Source organism: Triticum dicoccoides, chromosome 3B, assembly GCF_002162155.2.
Source record: "Triticum dicoccoides isolate Atlit2015 ecotype Zavitan chromosome 3B, WEW_v2.0, whole genome shotgun sequence".
Classification (NCBI taxonomy): domain Eukaryota; kingdom Viridiplantae; phylum Streptophyta; class Magnoliopsida; order Poales; family Poaceae; genus Triticum; species Triticum dicoccoides.
In genome coordinates, this window is record NC_041385.1 from 510,753,270 (window position 1) to 510,767,361 (window position 14,092).

The window sequence follows — 14,092 nt, forward strand, 5'->3', positions numbered from 1 at the left end:
AGGAAGTAATACATTATTGAAGAAATAAAAAAAAATTAATTCTTACGACCTTTGATCTTTTGCCTAAACCAAAAAATGTCTTTTAGCTTATAAGTCACCAAAAGCCTGAGTTAACCCTAACCAAACACCTCCCTCAATCTCTTTCCTGCATTCACCGGTGACACGTCATGAGGACCGTCTTAGCGGAGCAAACTTGTTAAAATTCAGGAGCATGTAGAAGCAGTGTCTGGGAGGTTGTCAATGTAGACCAAGATGCCAACAACCTCGATCTATGTAGCAAACGGCCGCCGCGAAGAAGACAACATCAAGAGGATCTGTATAACCCTCTAGGTCCGGCCAGAAGGAGTCGAGGAAGACACCTCCCACATCCTCCTCGAGGCTGAAGCTAGTCAACCTTCGTCGGTTGTAGCTAGAGTCGAGTCGGAGGATCAAGGCGCACAACTGTGACATCCGTTCTTTGGGACAACGCCAGCGTGACAAACATGCAAAAGAAAAAACACCATCTTTCACACATCTTTCAAAGATGCCAAGAAGCATCATCGAAACAAGGACAAGACGGGAAGGCCTTCTTCCATTTCGGTGGCGGCATTATCGCCTCAATACCGATGACCAGCGACCGAAATCTACACCTAAACTAAAAATCTCACCCTACCATCACCACGGGTTCGAAACAACGGGGTCTTGACCCCTTCCCTCCATCAAAGTGGCAAACGAAGGGGCCCATGATCTCACCAGGGAGAAGGTAGATTGCCCCCCACACCCTAGCTGCTAGGGTTTCCCCCAAGAGAGGAAGGAGGTATGAACTTCACGGTTTGTTTTTCGTAGACGTAGACGCCTCTCGAATCAAACTATTAATCCCCAGCGATCAGAGGATCACCGTGATACCGACAACTCTAATATGCTACCGATACCGGCCGCATCTTCCCATCAAAACCAGTGTGGCAAACGCAGACCCATCCACGCACATTTCTTTTTAATCACGCACATGACTCACGAGATGGAGACCTGAGCGTGACACTGCACCCAACCCAACCAAACCCAAGCTGACCCGAACCAACCAGACCGTCTCCCGTCTTGATCTGAAAACGATCGTCCAGCAAGGCAAGCAAGGTATCCCAATGGCGATCTCCCTGCTGGCCGTCAGTAAACAAACGAACACGGCCACACATCCAAGTCGAACCAGATCTCACTCGCCCCGAAGTCCACCCACGCTCCCTCTTTCCCCACTTGTCCCCGTCGTCCCGTCGCCCTCCCCATTTTTATTGCTCCCCACGCCTCGATCTCGCCTCGCCTCCGCTCCTCTGATTGGCCTCTCCTCCGTTTCACTCTGCTTTTCCTTTGCCCGCTTTGCTTCTACTCCTCTCACTCGCCCGCCCGCCTCTCTTTCCTCGCCCCTTCCTTCGCTTCGGATTCCCTCCCATCCCGTCCCCTCCCCCCCGGCTCTCTCGCTCGCGCACCAACCCAAAACCCTAGCCAGCCCGCACGCCCATGGCGTCGTCCCCCGCGCGCCCCGCCGCCGCGTCCGTCTCCGGCGCCTTCGGCCTCCCGCCCGACGCCCGCTGCTCCTTCGACCAGACGCGCCGCCGCGCCGAGGTACGTCCTCTCTGCCTATCTCTCTGTCTGTCTGTCGTCATCCATCTCCCTCCTACTACCACCACCACGCGAGGTCCCTCGATCTCGGGGGTTTCTGAGGCGGGGGTTGATGCGTGTGTGAGCGGGGAAAGCAGGATTCGCAGGACAAGAGGCAGCTGGTGCGGACGTTCGTCAACGTGTACGGCCAGGAGGGCTACCCCAAGGAGGCCGTCATGGCGGCCGTCGAGGAGTGCATGAGGAAGCAGGCCGAGGGACTGCTGCATTCGCTCGAGGGCATCGGGGGGAGGCTCTCGCAGCTCGAGCTCTACTGCTACAAGCTCGAGCGCTCCATCGGGGAGCTGCGCAGCGACGTCATGGACTACCACAGCGAGGGCACCGTCAACTTCCGCTGCCTCGACAAGAATCTCAGACAGGTACGTGCTCTGCCCCGCCCCGCCTTCAGATCCACGCACGCTCTGCCAATTACTGCCGAATGTCTTGCTCTCGTCTCGAGTGCCCCGGCTCTGTTAGTCGAGGCACTATTCAGATTTCACCTTTGAGATTGTAGTGGTGCTTAAGGAGTTACTTCAGCGGAACATTTTCACAAGCTGCTATTCTTAAACTACGTACGGTGGAGTCAGACTTACTGTTCTCGTGAGATTTGGATCATTTTTGATGCATTAAGAATATGTCTCTGAGCTGAACAATCCTTTCTTCTGTTGACCAGGTTCAGAAAGCTGTGCAGATGCTTCAGGATAAGCATGAGCCTGCTGACACGGCGCAGCAACTGGCCAAACTTCAAATAGCGCATGAATTCCCTGCTAGAACAAATGAAGCCACTGCCTTGTCGATGCTTGCTTCAAGGGAAAATGTCAACGATCAGAGCACACAATTCGCCAACCCTGAGGTTTCTTTTGTGCCAATTCACCAAGTTAATACCATGCAGTCTCCTGCTATGCCGAACCAAAGTAGCGGCGGTTATATTCTGCAGCAACTAGTGCCCGTCTCTTTGAGCACGCAACATGATCAGCAACATCCGAGCCAAGCTGCGGTGTACTATATGCAAAGCCAAAGTCAAGTGAACTGCACAGAGAACAAACCGTCCGAGTCTTTTGTTCAGGTTATGCAGCCGCATGTCCAGAACCCTGAAGCCAGGGTTGCAGTTGAGCTACCTCAGAAATCTAGTCAGCCAACGGAAATGTACCCTCCACTGCAGCATCATATGCTACAAATGCCTGCTCAGCATCACGAGTCACAGGCATGGCGATCACAGCCACCTGTCGCGCAACAGCAGCACTACAGTGTTCAGCAAGTCCCACCACAGATGGTTCAACAGAAAACATCTTCTCCTCGTGCTCAAAGTACTCCTCAAGTCACGCTCATGTATCCTCAATACTCTTCTCAGAAGCCTGCCAATGCTACCACTGAGCCACTTCCGAGAAGTTTGGTTGGGCAGTCTCCATACTCTTCACCCCAGCAGAAGCATCATGAAGTCATGCCTTCGTTTTATGGCCAAGGCAACACAATTTTGCTTCCCACGGCAGAGCATAATATCCAGCATCAACAGCCACAGCAACTGCAAACGCAGAGCCAGGCCTCATGCCCACCTCAACCAAACAAGCCCAGCCACTGCAGTGTTGCATCATATGCTGTTCAGGGTAGTGGCCGAGCCTACACTGCCACATATAAGAATCCTGCTGAGAGCCCTGCAACTGTTGCTGTTCTGCCTCAGCATTCGGCAACAGCTCCTATGGCGTTTCATCATTTGGGGCAACAAATCTTGCATAAGAATCCATATGGAAGTATGTTTGAAACGACCAGTGTAGTAGGGTATCCACATGATCTGGTTGGGAGTATGACGCTTCCAGTGGTGACTGCGGACTCCAGTAACATGGTTGATAAGCTCAATGCTGGTAGCAATGTTACATCCCCGCGAGACTGGCCTGCATAGTGCAGAATGGGCAGTTGTTGGGTACTTCATTGTTACCACAAAACTTATTTCCATGACTATAGCTGGAAGCTTGTCGGCTCTCACCCGGGTATTTCATCTGGCTTCCTTTTTATTAGCCAGCAGATTGGTACAGATCCTTCTACTGTTTTTTCTGCTGAAGGGTCAATCTGAAATAAAAATGATAGATTAGTCTAGTGATGATGCTGGCGTATGTCCTCACTTTTAATGGACATATCTTGCTTGTAACCGACAGTTGGTGATGAACCTGTGCCTATGCGATATGAATATATGACGAGTTTACATCATCTTATCAGCTGTTTAAATATTGGTTTACCACAGTTTATGTAGTCTTGTCATGCCATATTTTTTATTTATTTATCTGGGTTTTTGTAGCATGTAGAGTAGTAAAGAAGAAAAGAGCTCAGATATATATGTATCTAGGCATCTCAAAATTAACTTATCAATAGCTCATAACTACTCCCTTGATCTAAAAGATCGTATAGTATTAGTTTACGGAGGGAGTATATCTTTCTGTAAACCATAATTGCGTTTCAGATGTAGCACCTTCTTTTTAACACCTCGGAATAAGCAGTATGTGTGCGAACAATGCAACTGGAGAAAGCAATTGTTACTGTGATTTTGGAAAATAACGGCCGGAACTAGAGGTACAAAAATGTTGAACAAACCACTACTTGCTAGTAAGATTATGTTTCTTTTAGGACCCCAATAAATCCTGAACATTCGGATTTAAGCATGTCATTCTGAACGTTTTTTGATGACAACTTTAGTTGATGCAAGGTGGCAACTTTAGTTGTGAACACATGGTACTTTGTCCCAGTTTATTTTTTTGTTAGAAAATTGCCATATTTGCCAACCTCGCCTGAACTAAAGTTGCCATGAAAAGCATCCGGGTTGCCATGCTTAAAATCCAAACGTCTAGGATTTATCATTTCGTTCTTTTATGTCCCGGGACAATAAGATTGGTCGTTCATAGCAAAGTTATGAGTTGCATATATTGCGTGCTATTCCAAGTTTGTTCAGAAGAGAGTCCAGTATTTTACATGACACCGACCAATTCGCTATGGCAGCGTAGATGCTATATAAATGTTTGAAGCCTTTACCACAACAACCAAATACTACTACCTGGAACTTGCGATCACGGTGCGGTGCTCGGTAAAACTGCTGATTCAAAAAATACAACTGAGAATTTTGTTTGATCAGCATTACAAGGACTGGATAGTAAACTAATAAAACAAATAGAACACATTCAGGCATCCGACTGCTGCTGCTAATTTAAATGTTTGCTAGCATGCCACCATGGTGTCACACAATGCTCTTCCTGCTGTCAAATTATGTGGCACCTCAGAAAAAGGACCGCAAATGCTATCAGTAGCAGCACACAACTCACCATCTGCTAATGTGCGTGTACTGTGGGAGCGTGTTTGTAAATCTGTCATACTCTCGCGCCCCTTTCCTTCTTCTGCTGCTTCCCCCACTGCGACGCGACTTTTCACTATGTGCTGACCCTTTGCCCCGGCCGTGCTCTCTTCCCTTTCCGGACCCCTCTTCGGTATCATCACTGCTTGATGCATCGGCCTTTGCCTTCTTTCGTGATTTCTTTTTTGACTTGGAGGAGGACTTGCGTTTCCCCAGTGGTGACGAACTAGTGTCCTCGGATGCAGGTTGAGTGTTTCTGGGCAGTGGTTCATCGTCGTCTAACGCGTGCCAGTTATACAATGCGTCATTCTCACTGTCAAACGGTTGGGGCAACGGTTCCCAGGGTTCTGCTAACATGTCAGCTAACACACCATCAGTGTTCCAGCCTTTACGGTCGAGGAGCACCGAATCCGGTCTGACAATGGTGCCCAGAATGCTCCTGTTTGGTCCCAAGCTAGTAATCAACTTGCCATCAGTTAACACAGAATAAGCCTTCAAAAATGCTGATTTCACCTGTACCATGAATCAAGTTCCTTCGTCAGATATGTGTTGTCATGTAGATTTTTTATATGTAAAGACTCAGCAAATGCACTTCAAACATCAAAGCCTAGTTACAATTGTTCCAAATCCATGGAAATTTCACTTATTAAGTGAACAAACTGGAGATTTGGCAAGAAAAGGGCAAAGTGCCATATACTGTTATCAAGACAGGTTTGCTGTGAATTACTTATGCATGCATGCGGTAGTTGATTAAGAACCAAACTAGAGAGACCTAGCATATTTAATCCAATATTAAAGACGCAAATACTCAAATTTAAGCACATAATATTTTATGCCCAAAGATATGGCCCCAGGTTGCAAACAGAGATTGAATAACCATTCTGGGCCATTCATCATCGAAGAAAACGCTAGGATTCTGGTCAGTGAGTGATGATGTCAAACAGCGACTTAACTGGAATAACACTAAGGCAAGGAAGGACCAAACCAAATCAAAGCGCCAGTGGGAACCAGTAAAATAATCAGCGAATTAAAATAAGATTACTTTATCAATTGTTAATTTGTTATCCATAAGAACATACAGCATTATGAAATTATAAATGAGCGGCATCAAATTATTCAAGCATCACATTTAGACAAAGAGGTGCACAAAGACAGATAGGAACTTTAGAAAGTTACCTTGAAGTAGTTGAAGGAATTCTTCCCAATATCATTATCTGGTACCTAGGCCACGAAATAATTTCAATAGGTAAACACACTGCTACTGAGAATTATCAAGTTCAACAAAATGAACAAGGGCAACAATCTTACCATTGGATCTTGAATGGCTATAAGATGTGGCCGGTCAAGATTCACAAAGCTTTAACAACAGATTAGAAATAGGATCAATGAACAGCAGCAGGACATCACAGTAGAGATAGTACTGATGTGGGAGTAATAATACAAATAAAACCAGTTGTCTTACTCTTTATCACTTTTCAAGAAAAAGGTTCTTGCAGAGTTGCAGGATATTCCAACATCCGTATAGTTCAACTTGCATCCATAAAAGTCAAAAAACTTGATCTGACATGGAGAAAACATAAACTTGTATGAAGGGTTGCAACCATGTTTTGTATCTCCATCATTACAAAGATAATGTATGTTTCTCCATCATATCAAAGGTGATGCAAGTTTATCCAAAAGTAGCAAAAAGAAGATAAAACAGGCATTTCACATGTGTGCACTGGTATATATCCTGGTGCATATGAAGAAGCCAGTGACTATTAAGTGCAACTTTACATAAGATAAATACCAAAGTTTAAAAGATCTCGTTACCATGAATCATTAGGAAAGTATTGCTTACCAAAAGAATTCCCAAATTGTGTTCCTTGGATTGTCGATAGCCCAGCATATCTTTCACTCCCCAGATCAACTAGCAAAAAGGATCATCTTTTAGATGATAAATATATGTATGAAAAGAATTGCATATCCTTCATGAATATAGTACATGGAGTTTGATAACTAACATCATTTCTAAAAAAATCCTTATTTTAAACACCTCTTAGCAACTTATGACCGAATTATTAAGTACAATTAAGTTTAATACGAAGGCTACTAATTTAAAGGTGATGTGGTTTAGTACCGATGCTGCATTAGGACTTTATTTAAGAATTTGTTTTAATAGAATTTATTTTAACTATTGGGTTGAAGGAAAGCATATGTCACAAGACAAATAACTAAAGCAATGCCAAACATTTTTTGGCTAACAAGGCTAACTTGTGGATGATGGAGGCACAAGGGTGGCAAGTTTAGCTAAAAAATACGAGTATATAACACATGTGCCATGAGGCTAAGAAAGTGAGGCAAGGATATGCAGATAAAACAGAACTCAGTTCACCTGTAAATGTGTGATCAGCATTGTGAGAAGAGCATATGATCCAACCCCACCAGTATAGACCTACCGACCAGTGTGAAGCAATCATTAAAAATCTCTGTCGACGCAACAATTCCAAGCAACCGAGTTTTCATTATGGAATGAAGAAATTACAATTTAAGTTGTGTACCTCATTGAGCTCTCTTTGATGAAGGAAAACCTTCAGAATCATACACAAAGGTCTTAAAGCAGGCATCTTCTTGATGGCATCCTATTGGTACAAAATGGAAAACGTACTTGTCTTCAGTATAACCGCAACAAAGATGATTAGAAGTATATATGATCATATGTCCGTCAAAGATTAGCTACAAAAGAGTATGTGTGCCCTCCATAGTGTACTGCCCAGTCCTTTATTGGAATAGATACCTTGATGAAGTCCGCTGCTTGTGGTCCACCATCAATATCAAAGCTGGGAAAGGAAAAGAAGATCATAACAGTAAGCGCTTGCACAACTTAGTAAGAGGGAGGAGGGAGACCTACAAACATGAGACAACAAAATTTAACCTGATGTCAAAAGGTATTCCACTAATTCTTTCCACGAATTTCACGATTGGCACACGTGCCTTTGCTATTACCTGCCAAGAAACAAAGTTAACATCATTACCAACTGACAACTGCAGAACAGAGCGGTGCTAGCTTCCAAACTCAACCAACAGCATTTGACAACCTTCGAAGGAAGGTGGGTCATGTATCATCCCATATTGTAATTCAATTGGAACAATTGGGCTTTTTTCCATTATCAGGAAAATAATAAATACCACATGTTTTCTTGCTTTAGAAGCTATCGTTACAAGCGGGATTCAGATACTGGCAAGTACTAAGGATCCTGGCCAACAAATAGTTTAGTAAAATCAGCCGGTTCGAGCTTGAATTTCAAACTCCAGTAGCCAAATTCCAATGGACGAAAAAATCATCAATAGTTTGGCTGGCACAAATATAGGGATAGAACAAGAGGCGGTTTGTGTTTCTCATGCGCAGTTAGTGTCCTCAGAAGGTTGTGCAAACTCTATTCACATGCACATTTTCTCAGAAGCCAAAAGGTAAGGAAATCTAGTAGGACCAAACAGTATTCTTCCGTAGCCACTTTCCTGCACGCACACACTAATTATACACGACTTCAAAATATCAAGCCCCGTTCAAAAAATAAATATTGAGTTCAATTCTCCGCAACATGTCAAAAGCATGTTAACAACCTCCTTGTTCTCTACTGGTTGAATGATGAGCTTAGCAAATGAAGGAATTCCATATTTGCTTCCACATTACTTCAGTGTTGTCATCAACCTGATTTCCAGCCATAGTTTTAAATAGCCGGCTATAGCTCCGCTATAGCCTTTTCAGTAGGGTGCCGCTAAATGGTCGCCTTCACAAATAGCCCGCTATAGCTCCGCTATAGCTGATTTGGAGGCCCGCCGCTATTTTCCATAGCCCGCTATTTAAAACATTATTCCAGCAAACATCTTACCCAAGCGTTATTATTAACCAGAGAACCATTGGGATAATCTCCTAGTATTTATCAGGTTGATGCATAATAGCTACGAATGCTGCAAATCTTGATGGTGCTATTCAAAAGCTGCATGCAATACTTCCCGTACTGCATGACATAAAACATCAGATCCTCCATGATAACACTTAGAATTCTATGTGCATTCCAAAAAAATAAAAATAGAACTGGATCAATTTGATTTCTGAAGTTCACATTTGGGAAATCAAAATTCAAAAACTTGAAAGCTGTACGGCCACTAGCAAGAAGCCTGGCAAAGAAATTTGACACCCTCCGGAGTATGGTAGTTCTTTAACATAAGAAAATGAAGCTTCCAGAGACCACATTATTACCGCTAGATAAAGAAAGGGTGAGAATTGGAACCTGTATCTTTTTGGCAACACCTTTTTGAGATAATGCTTTCGCAAGAGCATATAGGCCTTGAGGAGTCTTAGCCCTGGTCTCAAATACTACAACCTGCAACAGAAATAACACATATGAACTTCAGAACTTCCAAGGACGAAGGGATTCTATGTGTTTCCAGGTAAAAAAAAAGGAAGTGAGTGCATATCGTTTGTAACAAGCTGATATATCCAGGTAATTTCTTTTATCATAAAACAGCACAAGATACCATGTCTGAACTTCCAAAGACAAAGAAGATATTCTTAATACAAGTATGTTTTGTGTGTGGTCACACGTAAAAAGGTGGTCAATGCAATCATTTGTAGCAAGCTGACGTATCACGGTAATTTATTTATTATAAAACAAAACAAGATGCCTTATCAGTTTCAGTATATGATTCCACAAGTGCAATTAGGTGAGCATTAGTCTAGAGAAACAGTGTATTGTTGTCCTAGACAAGTAGAGTTCAGAAACAGTGTAGGAACTCCACCTGTATGATATTGTATTCTCTCCTTTCTTGTTTCTTCAATTGAAAAAATCTTTCTTAAGATTCTAGCATTTTGCTTTCAGAATGCTTACCACGCTCAGATTCTACCATTTTGTTGGAGTGAACTGCACTGATGACCAGGTACTGTGTCATAAGTTGCACTCTGGACCACACACGCGCGGCAGGGGGGTGGGGGTGGGGGTGGAGGTCGAGGGGCAATAATCTTGCACCTCAAACCAGGTCGTGTCGGTTTAGAGAAAAATCTAACAGTTAACTGGTTTGACGCTTACCTGTTAGTTTGCCACACTAGTCACATGCCACGCCACGCGGGAGGAGCACATGCAGTATACTCTCAAAAAGGAAAAAACTCCGGCACCCCTCTGGTGTGGGCGAGGAGCACGGGGAGAGAAGAATGATTGATGATGGCTCATAGACAAAGGAACTAAATGATTGAGACATGCATACTTTTATTTTTGCAACTGAAATGCTAATTCAGCTGTACTCTGGTTCACTACTACTTGCACTTTCCAAATACAATTGTTAATAGCCCCAAAAGTTCTCAAAATACAAACAACATGACAGAGAAAGTTAAGTACTACCGTCCGATATGCCTGATACACCTCGTGGGAAAAATCTTCGCAAAGGTGCTCTCGCTACGTCTCGCGCCAAGGTTGGGCGACCTGGTCAGTTGCAACCAGAATTCATTCATCCCAGGTCGGAGCCTCCACGACAATTTTGTCCTGGTCACACAATCCATGAAGCTGCTGCATCAACTTGGGGCCCCAAGAGTCATGCTCAAACTTGATCTCACACGAGCCTTTGACTCCCTTTCCTGGCCCTTCCTCTTCGAGGTGCTAGACCAGTATGGGTTTGGGCCTCGGTTCCGGGAGTGGCTTGCGATACTGTTATCGACCTCGAGCACCAGGATCATGCTGAACGGCGAACCGGGGCTGCCGATTTGGCACCGATGCAGACTGCGACAGGGCGACCCCGTGTGGCCGCAACTCTTCGTGCTCGCTGTGGACACCCTCGGACGCCTCATCCACCGCGCACATGAGTCCGGCATCCTGCAACAGCTGCACCCCCGACGAGCCATTCCGGCCATCTCCTTATACGCCGACGACGTGATGCTCTTCTGCCACGCCACACCCGGAGACATGGAGGCCGTCAAGGGCATCCTAACACTCTTCGGTGAAGCTAGCGGCCTCCGGGTGAACTACACCAAGAGCTCGGCCACCATCCTACATGGCGACCCCGACGCGGCCACGACGATCGCCCATGTCGGATGCAGGACGGCCGACCTGCCCATCACTTACCTCGGCATCCCGCTCACGTTGCGCCGTCCCACTGCCGCCCAACTGCAGCCCCTCGTAGACACAGTGGCAGCCAGGCTCCCAACTTGGAAGGCATGGCTTATGAACAAGGCTGGACGGCTCGCATTGGTCAAGGCGGTGCTCGAGGCCATCCCGGTTCACCAACTGCTCGCATTCGCACCCCCCAAGAAGACCTTGAGGCAGCTGGAGAAGATACAACGGGGCTTCCTATGGGCTGGGCGTGCAACTGCCAACGGCGGGCACTGCCACGTCAACTGGCGCCATGCTTGCTGTCCACTGGAATATGGCGGCTTGGGAATACGGGACCTGGAGCGAGCTGGCCTGGCACTAAGGTTGCGATGGCTATGGTACACTCGCACGGACGACAACCGCGCATGGCAAGGGCTTGACTTGCAGTTCACTCCAGAGGAGCGCGTGTTGTTCTTTGCCTCCACCACCATGATCCTCGGTGACGGATTGACGGCCCTGTTCTGGGACGACCGCTGGCTCCAGGGGCAATCCATCCGCGAGATCGCCCCTGCGCTTTACCAGTGCATACCCAAACGGAGGCGCAAAGCGAGAACGGTAGCGGAGGCCCTAACTGCCAATGCCTGGGCACGCGACATCCAGGGAGTGCTCAGGATACATGAAATTGGGCAATACCTGATGCTTTGGCAGGCCGTACAGCGCATCACTCTCACAAATGTTCCTGACCAAATGCTTTGGAGGTGGACAGCCAACGGCACTTACACGGCGCAGTCTTGCTATGCTGCAACCTTTCATGGATCCACCAGATGCCCCTCATGGAAGCTGACATGGAAGAGCTGGGCACCACCCAGAGTCCGATTCTTCCATTGGCTGGCCAGCCAGGATCGGTGCTGGACAGCAGAACGGCTGGCCCGTCGCGGCCTGCAGCACCACCCCAGATGCCTCCTCTGCGACCAAGCGCCACATCCTGGGATGTTCACTGATCGAGAGCGCAACCCCTGTAACCCCAGCCTCCTAGGAGGATTGTACTATCCCTTCTCTTCAATGCAATGAAACGCAAAGATCTTTGCGTTTTCTCGAAAAAAAAGTTAAGTGCTGAAATTCATGAGAGTAGGATAGAAAATATTCTTACATCAATATCACTTGTTGGTAGATAGAGCCCTGTTCTGAAAGATCCAAAGACTTCCACCTGCCAAGTGGAGTCAAGAACTAACAAAATGATGTGGCTATCATTGTAAAAAAATATATAAACAGGAGAGAGAGAGAGAGAGAGAGAGAGAGAGAGAGAGAGAGAGAATGTTACGATGCCTTGCAATGAGGCCATATATGCTTGACAACATCAGAGACAGCTTGCACAGCAGCTGTTCGTGAAGATTGCTCTTCGGCAGAAGGTGAGATAAAATCACAGAAGTCGAGAATCTCTGCAACAGATAGGCAATACTTTATTATCTCATCGGGCAAATGTTGGAGTAGAACCATATAAGTTTGTAAAGATCCCAAATTTAACTTTGTAATGATCCCATGTTATAAAAACTAATTAAGCTTCCAAAGATCAAACAAAATGTGATCAGTGAGCCTTAAATCGACTAAGTAATACAGTATGTCTGTTTGCCAAAATCTTCTCCTATCATTTTCTCCATCAAAAACACATGTAGACCACTATACGATTGGTTTTGACTAGCATTTGTACTTGTTTTAGATGTAAATATATGTGCATTTGTCAAAGTGTGCAGAAAACGAGACAATCACTGTACAAACTGCAACTGCTATGTCCCATGTTCTAGCTTGTCAAAACAAAAAATCAGTTCTTTTTCCTCATCACACACGGCAGCAAGTTCTTAGCAGTAACCATAAGTCCAGACCTTTGTGTAGCTGCAGCATGGGGCTCCTGAACCGCCTCCCTCCTCGGAACCACGCGCGCTCCGACCCCTGCGCCGGCTGCTCCGTCGGGGCGAGGGAGCTCGAGGGCGTCGCCGCCGCGGCAGGCCGCGCCGCCACCGACGACGGGGAGGCCGGCTCGCCCCTGACGGCCCCCGAGACGTCAAGGGAGAAGAAATCGGCGGCGGGGATGTCGACAAGGGGGTCCCCGGCAGCCGTAATCTCGTTCCGGAAGACGGCATATGTCGCGGTCGAGTCCTCCTCCGCGGCGGCAGGGTAGGAGGACGACCGGGGCTCGGGCGCGTCGAGGTCCTCCTCCGGGGAGAAGTCCAGGGTAAGACCCGGGAGGGCGTCGTAGACGCATGCCTGGGAGCTCGCGTCGGCGGCTTCCATGACGGCGGCGGCTGTGGTGGCGGCGGCCGCTTGGGTCGGATGAACTCGTTTGCCCTTGGACCGCCGGGTAGGCTCCGCGGCTTTCGCCTTGCGAGGCATTTGGTCGGAGGATTGATCGTCGGATGGGCTTTGGCTCGACTGGAGAAGCGGCCCGGAGAGAGATTCGTTGTTTCTATCGAGTCCGCGGATGTCGGAGATTGTAGCCTTCCACGATTTGGCGGCCCGCGAAGCACCCATACAAAGCGGAGCGGTACTCCTCTCTCAGAGCAACTTTTATAGCAACTTCAACACATTTGTCCGTCGCGAGGCCGGCGGCGTCCGAAGGGCGGACAGTCGTTGGGAACATCTACACCCAACACATAGGAGTGGCCTGAACGCAAAAAAAAAAAACAAGCCACCCATCCACGTCATGCTCGGCCCGCCGTGCGGCCCTTGCCCCGCCATCCACGTTCCACCTTCCCGCGCGGGGGTGTCGGTTGTAGCAGCAGTGGCCACTACAACTCGCGACCTGCAACAGCATCAGCGGTTTTGCTCAGACTAGTCACAGTGGGGAGTAACATATGTGGTGTCATGCAACACTTCATTTATTGGCTTGTAGACTCATCTTATCTTGCTATGCATGATGTTACTCATAGTACGACTAACTAGTTATGTTACTCAATTCATCTCTCTCCATTAAATCATTGCCATATAAGCAAATTTACTGAGTTGGGCCTTATGTTACTCCTAAAGTTACTCCTGACGCCAGCTACAGTGATGATTTCTCACAAGATCTTTTGCT

General features: G+C 46.8%; 2 protein-coding genes across 2 annotated transcripts; one reads left to right on the plus strand and one right to left on the minus strand.

The window, feature by feature from the left end:
- Nucleotides 1-1,249: 1,249 nt before the first annotated feature.
- On the plus strand, nucleotides 1,250-3,831 carry LOC119276802 (mediator of RNA polymerase II transcription subunit 15-like). The gene is made up of 3 exons (XM_037557959.1): nucleotides 1,250-1,593; nucleotides 1,728-2,006; nucleotides 2,300-3,831. The coding sequence occupies exons 1-3, from the start codon at nucleotides 1,489-1,491 to the stop codon at nucleotides 3,521-3,523; spliced, it is 1,608 nt and encodes a 535-aa protein (XP_037413856.1). The 5' UTR covers nucleotides 1,250-1,488; the 3' UTR covers nucleotides 3,524-3,831.
- Nucleotides 3,832-4,605: 774 nt separating this feature from the next.
- LOC119276803 (terminal nucleotidyltransferase 4B-like) lies at nucleotides 4,606-13,446 on the minus strand. The gene is made up of 13 exons (XM_037557961.1): nucleotides 12,903-13,446; nucleotides 12,349-12,461; nucleotides 12,173-12,229; nucleotides 9,235-9,327; nucleotides 7,875-7,945; nucleotides 7,737-7,779; nucleotides 7,501-7,581; nucleotides 7,335-7,394; nucleotides 6,801-6,869; nucleotides 6,423-6,520; nucleotides 6,269-6,317; nucleotides 6,137-6,181; nucleotides 4,606-5,473 (listed from the first exon to the last, which is right to left on the minus strand). Exons 1-13 carry the CDS (start codon nucleotides 13,408-13,410, stop codon nucleotides 4,928-4,930), a joined length of 1,833 nt encoding a protein of 610 aa, XP_037413858.1. The 5' UTR covers nucleotides 13,411-13,446; the 3' UTR covers nucleotides 4,606-4,927.
- Nucleotides 13,447-14,092: the final 646 nt, after the last annotated feature.

Bases quoted from the DNA above. Each gene is read 5' to 3' on its own strand.
- LOC119276803 (XM_037557961.1), bottom strand. From the start codon at position 13,410: ATGCCTCGCAAGGCGAAAGCCGCGGAGCCTACCCGGCGGTCCAAGGGC. The intron at 7,582-7,736 runs GTATCTATTCCA...TTGTACCAATAG, and splicing joins AAGCAGCGGACTTCATCAAG to GATGCCATCAAGAAGATGCC. The intron at 6,318-6,422 runs GTAAGACAACTG...CTGTTGTTAAAG, and splicing joins TTCTTGAAAAGTGATAAAGA to CTTTGTGAATCTTGACCGGC.
- LOC119276802 (XM_037557959.1), top strand. From the start codon at position 1,489: ATGGCGTCGTCCCCCGCGCGCCCCGCCGCCGCGTCCGTCTCCGGCGCC. The intron at 1,594-1,727 runs GTACGTCCTCTC...CGGGGAAAGCAG, and splicing joins AGACGCGCCGCCGCGCCGAG to GATTCGCAGGACAAGAGGCA. The intron at 2,007-2,299 runs GTACGTGCTCTG...TCTGTTGACCAG, and splicing joins TCGACAAGAATCTCAGACAG to GTTCAGAAAGCTGTGCAGAT.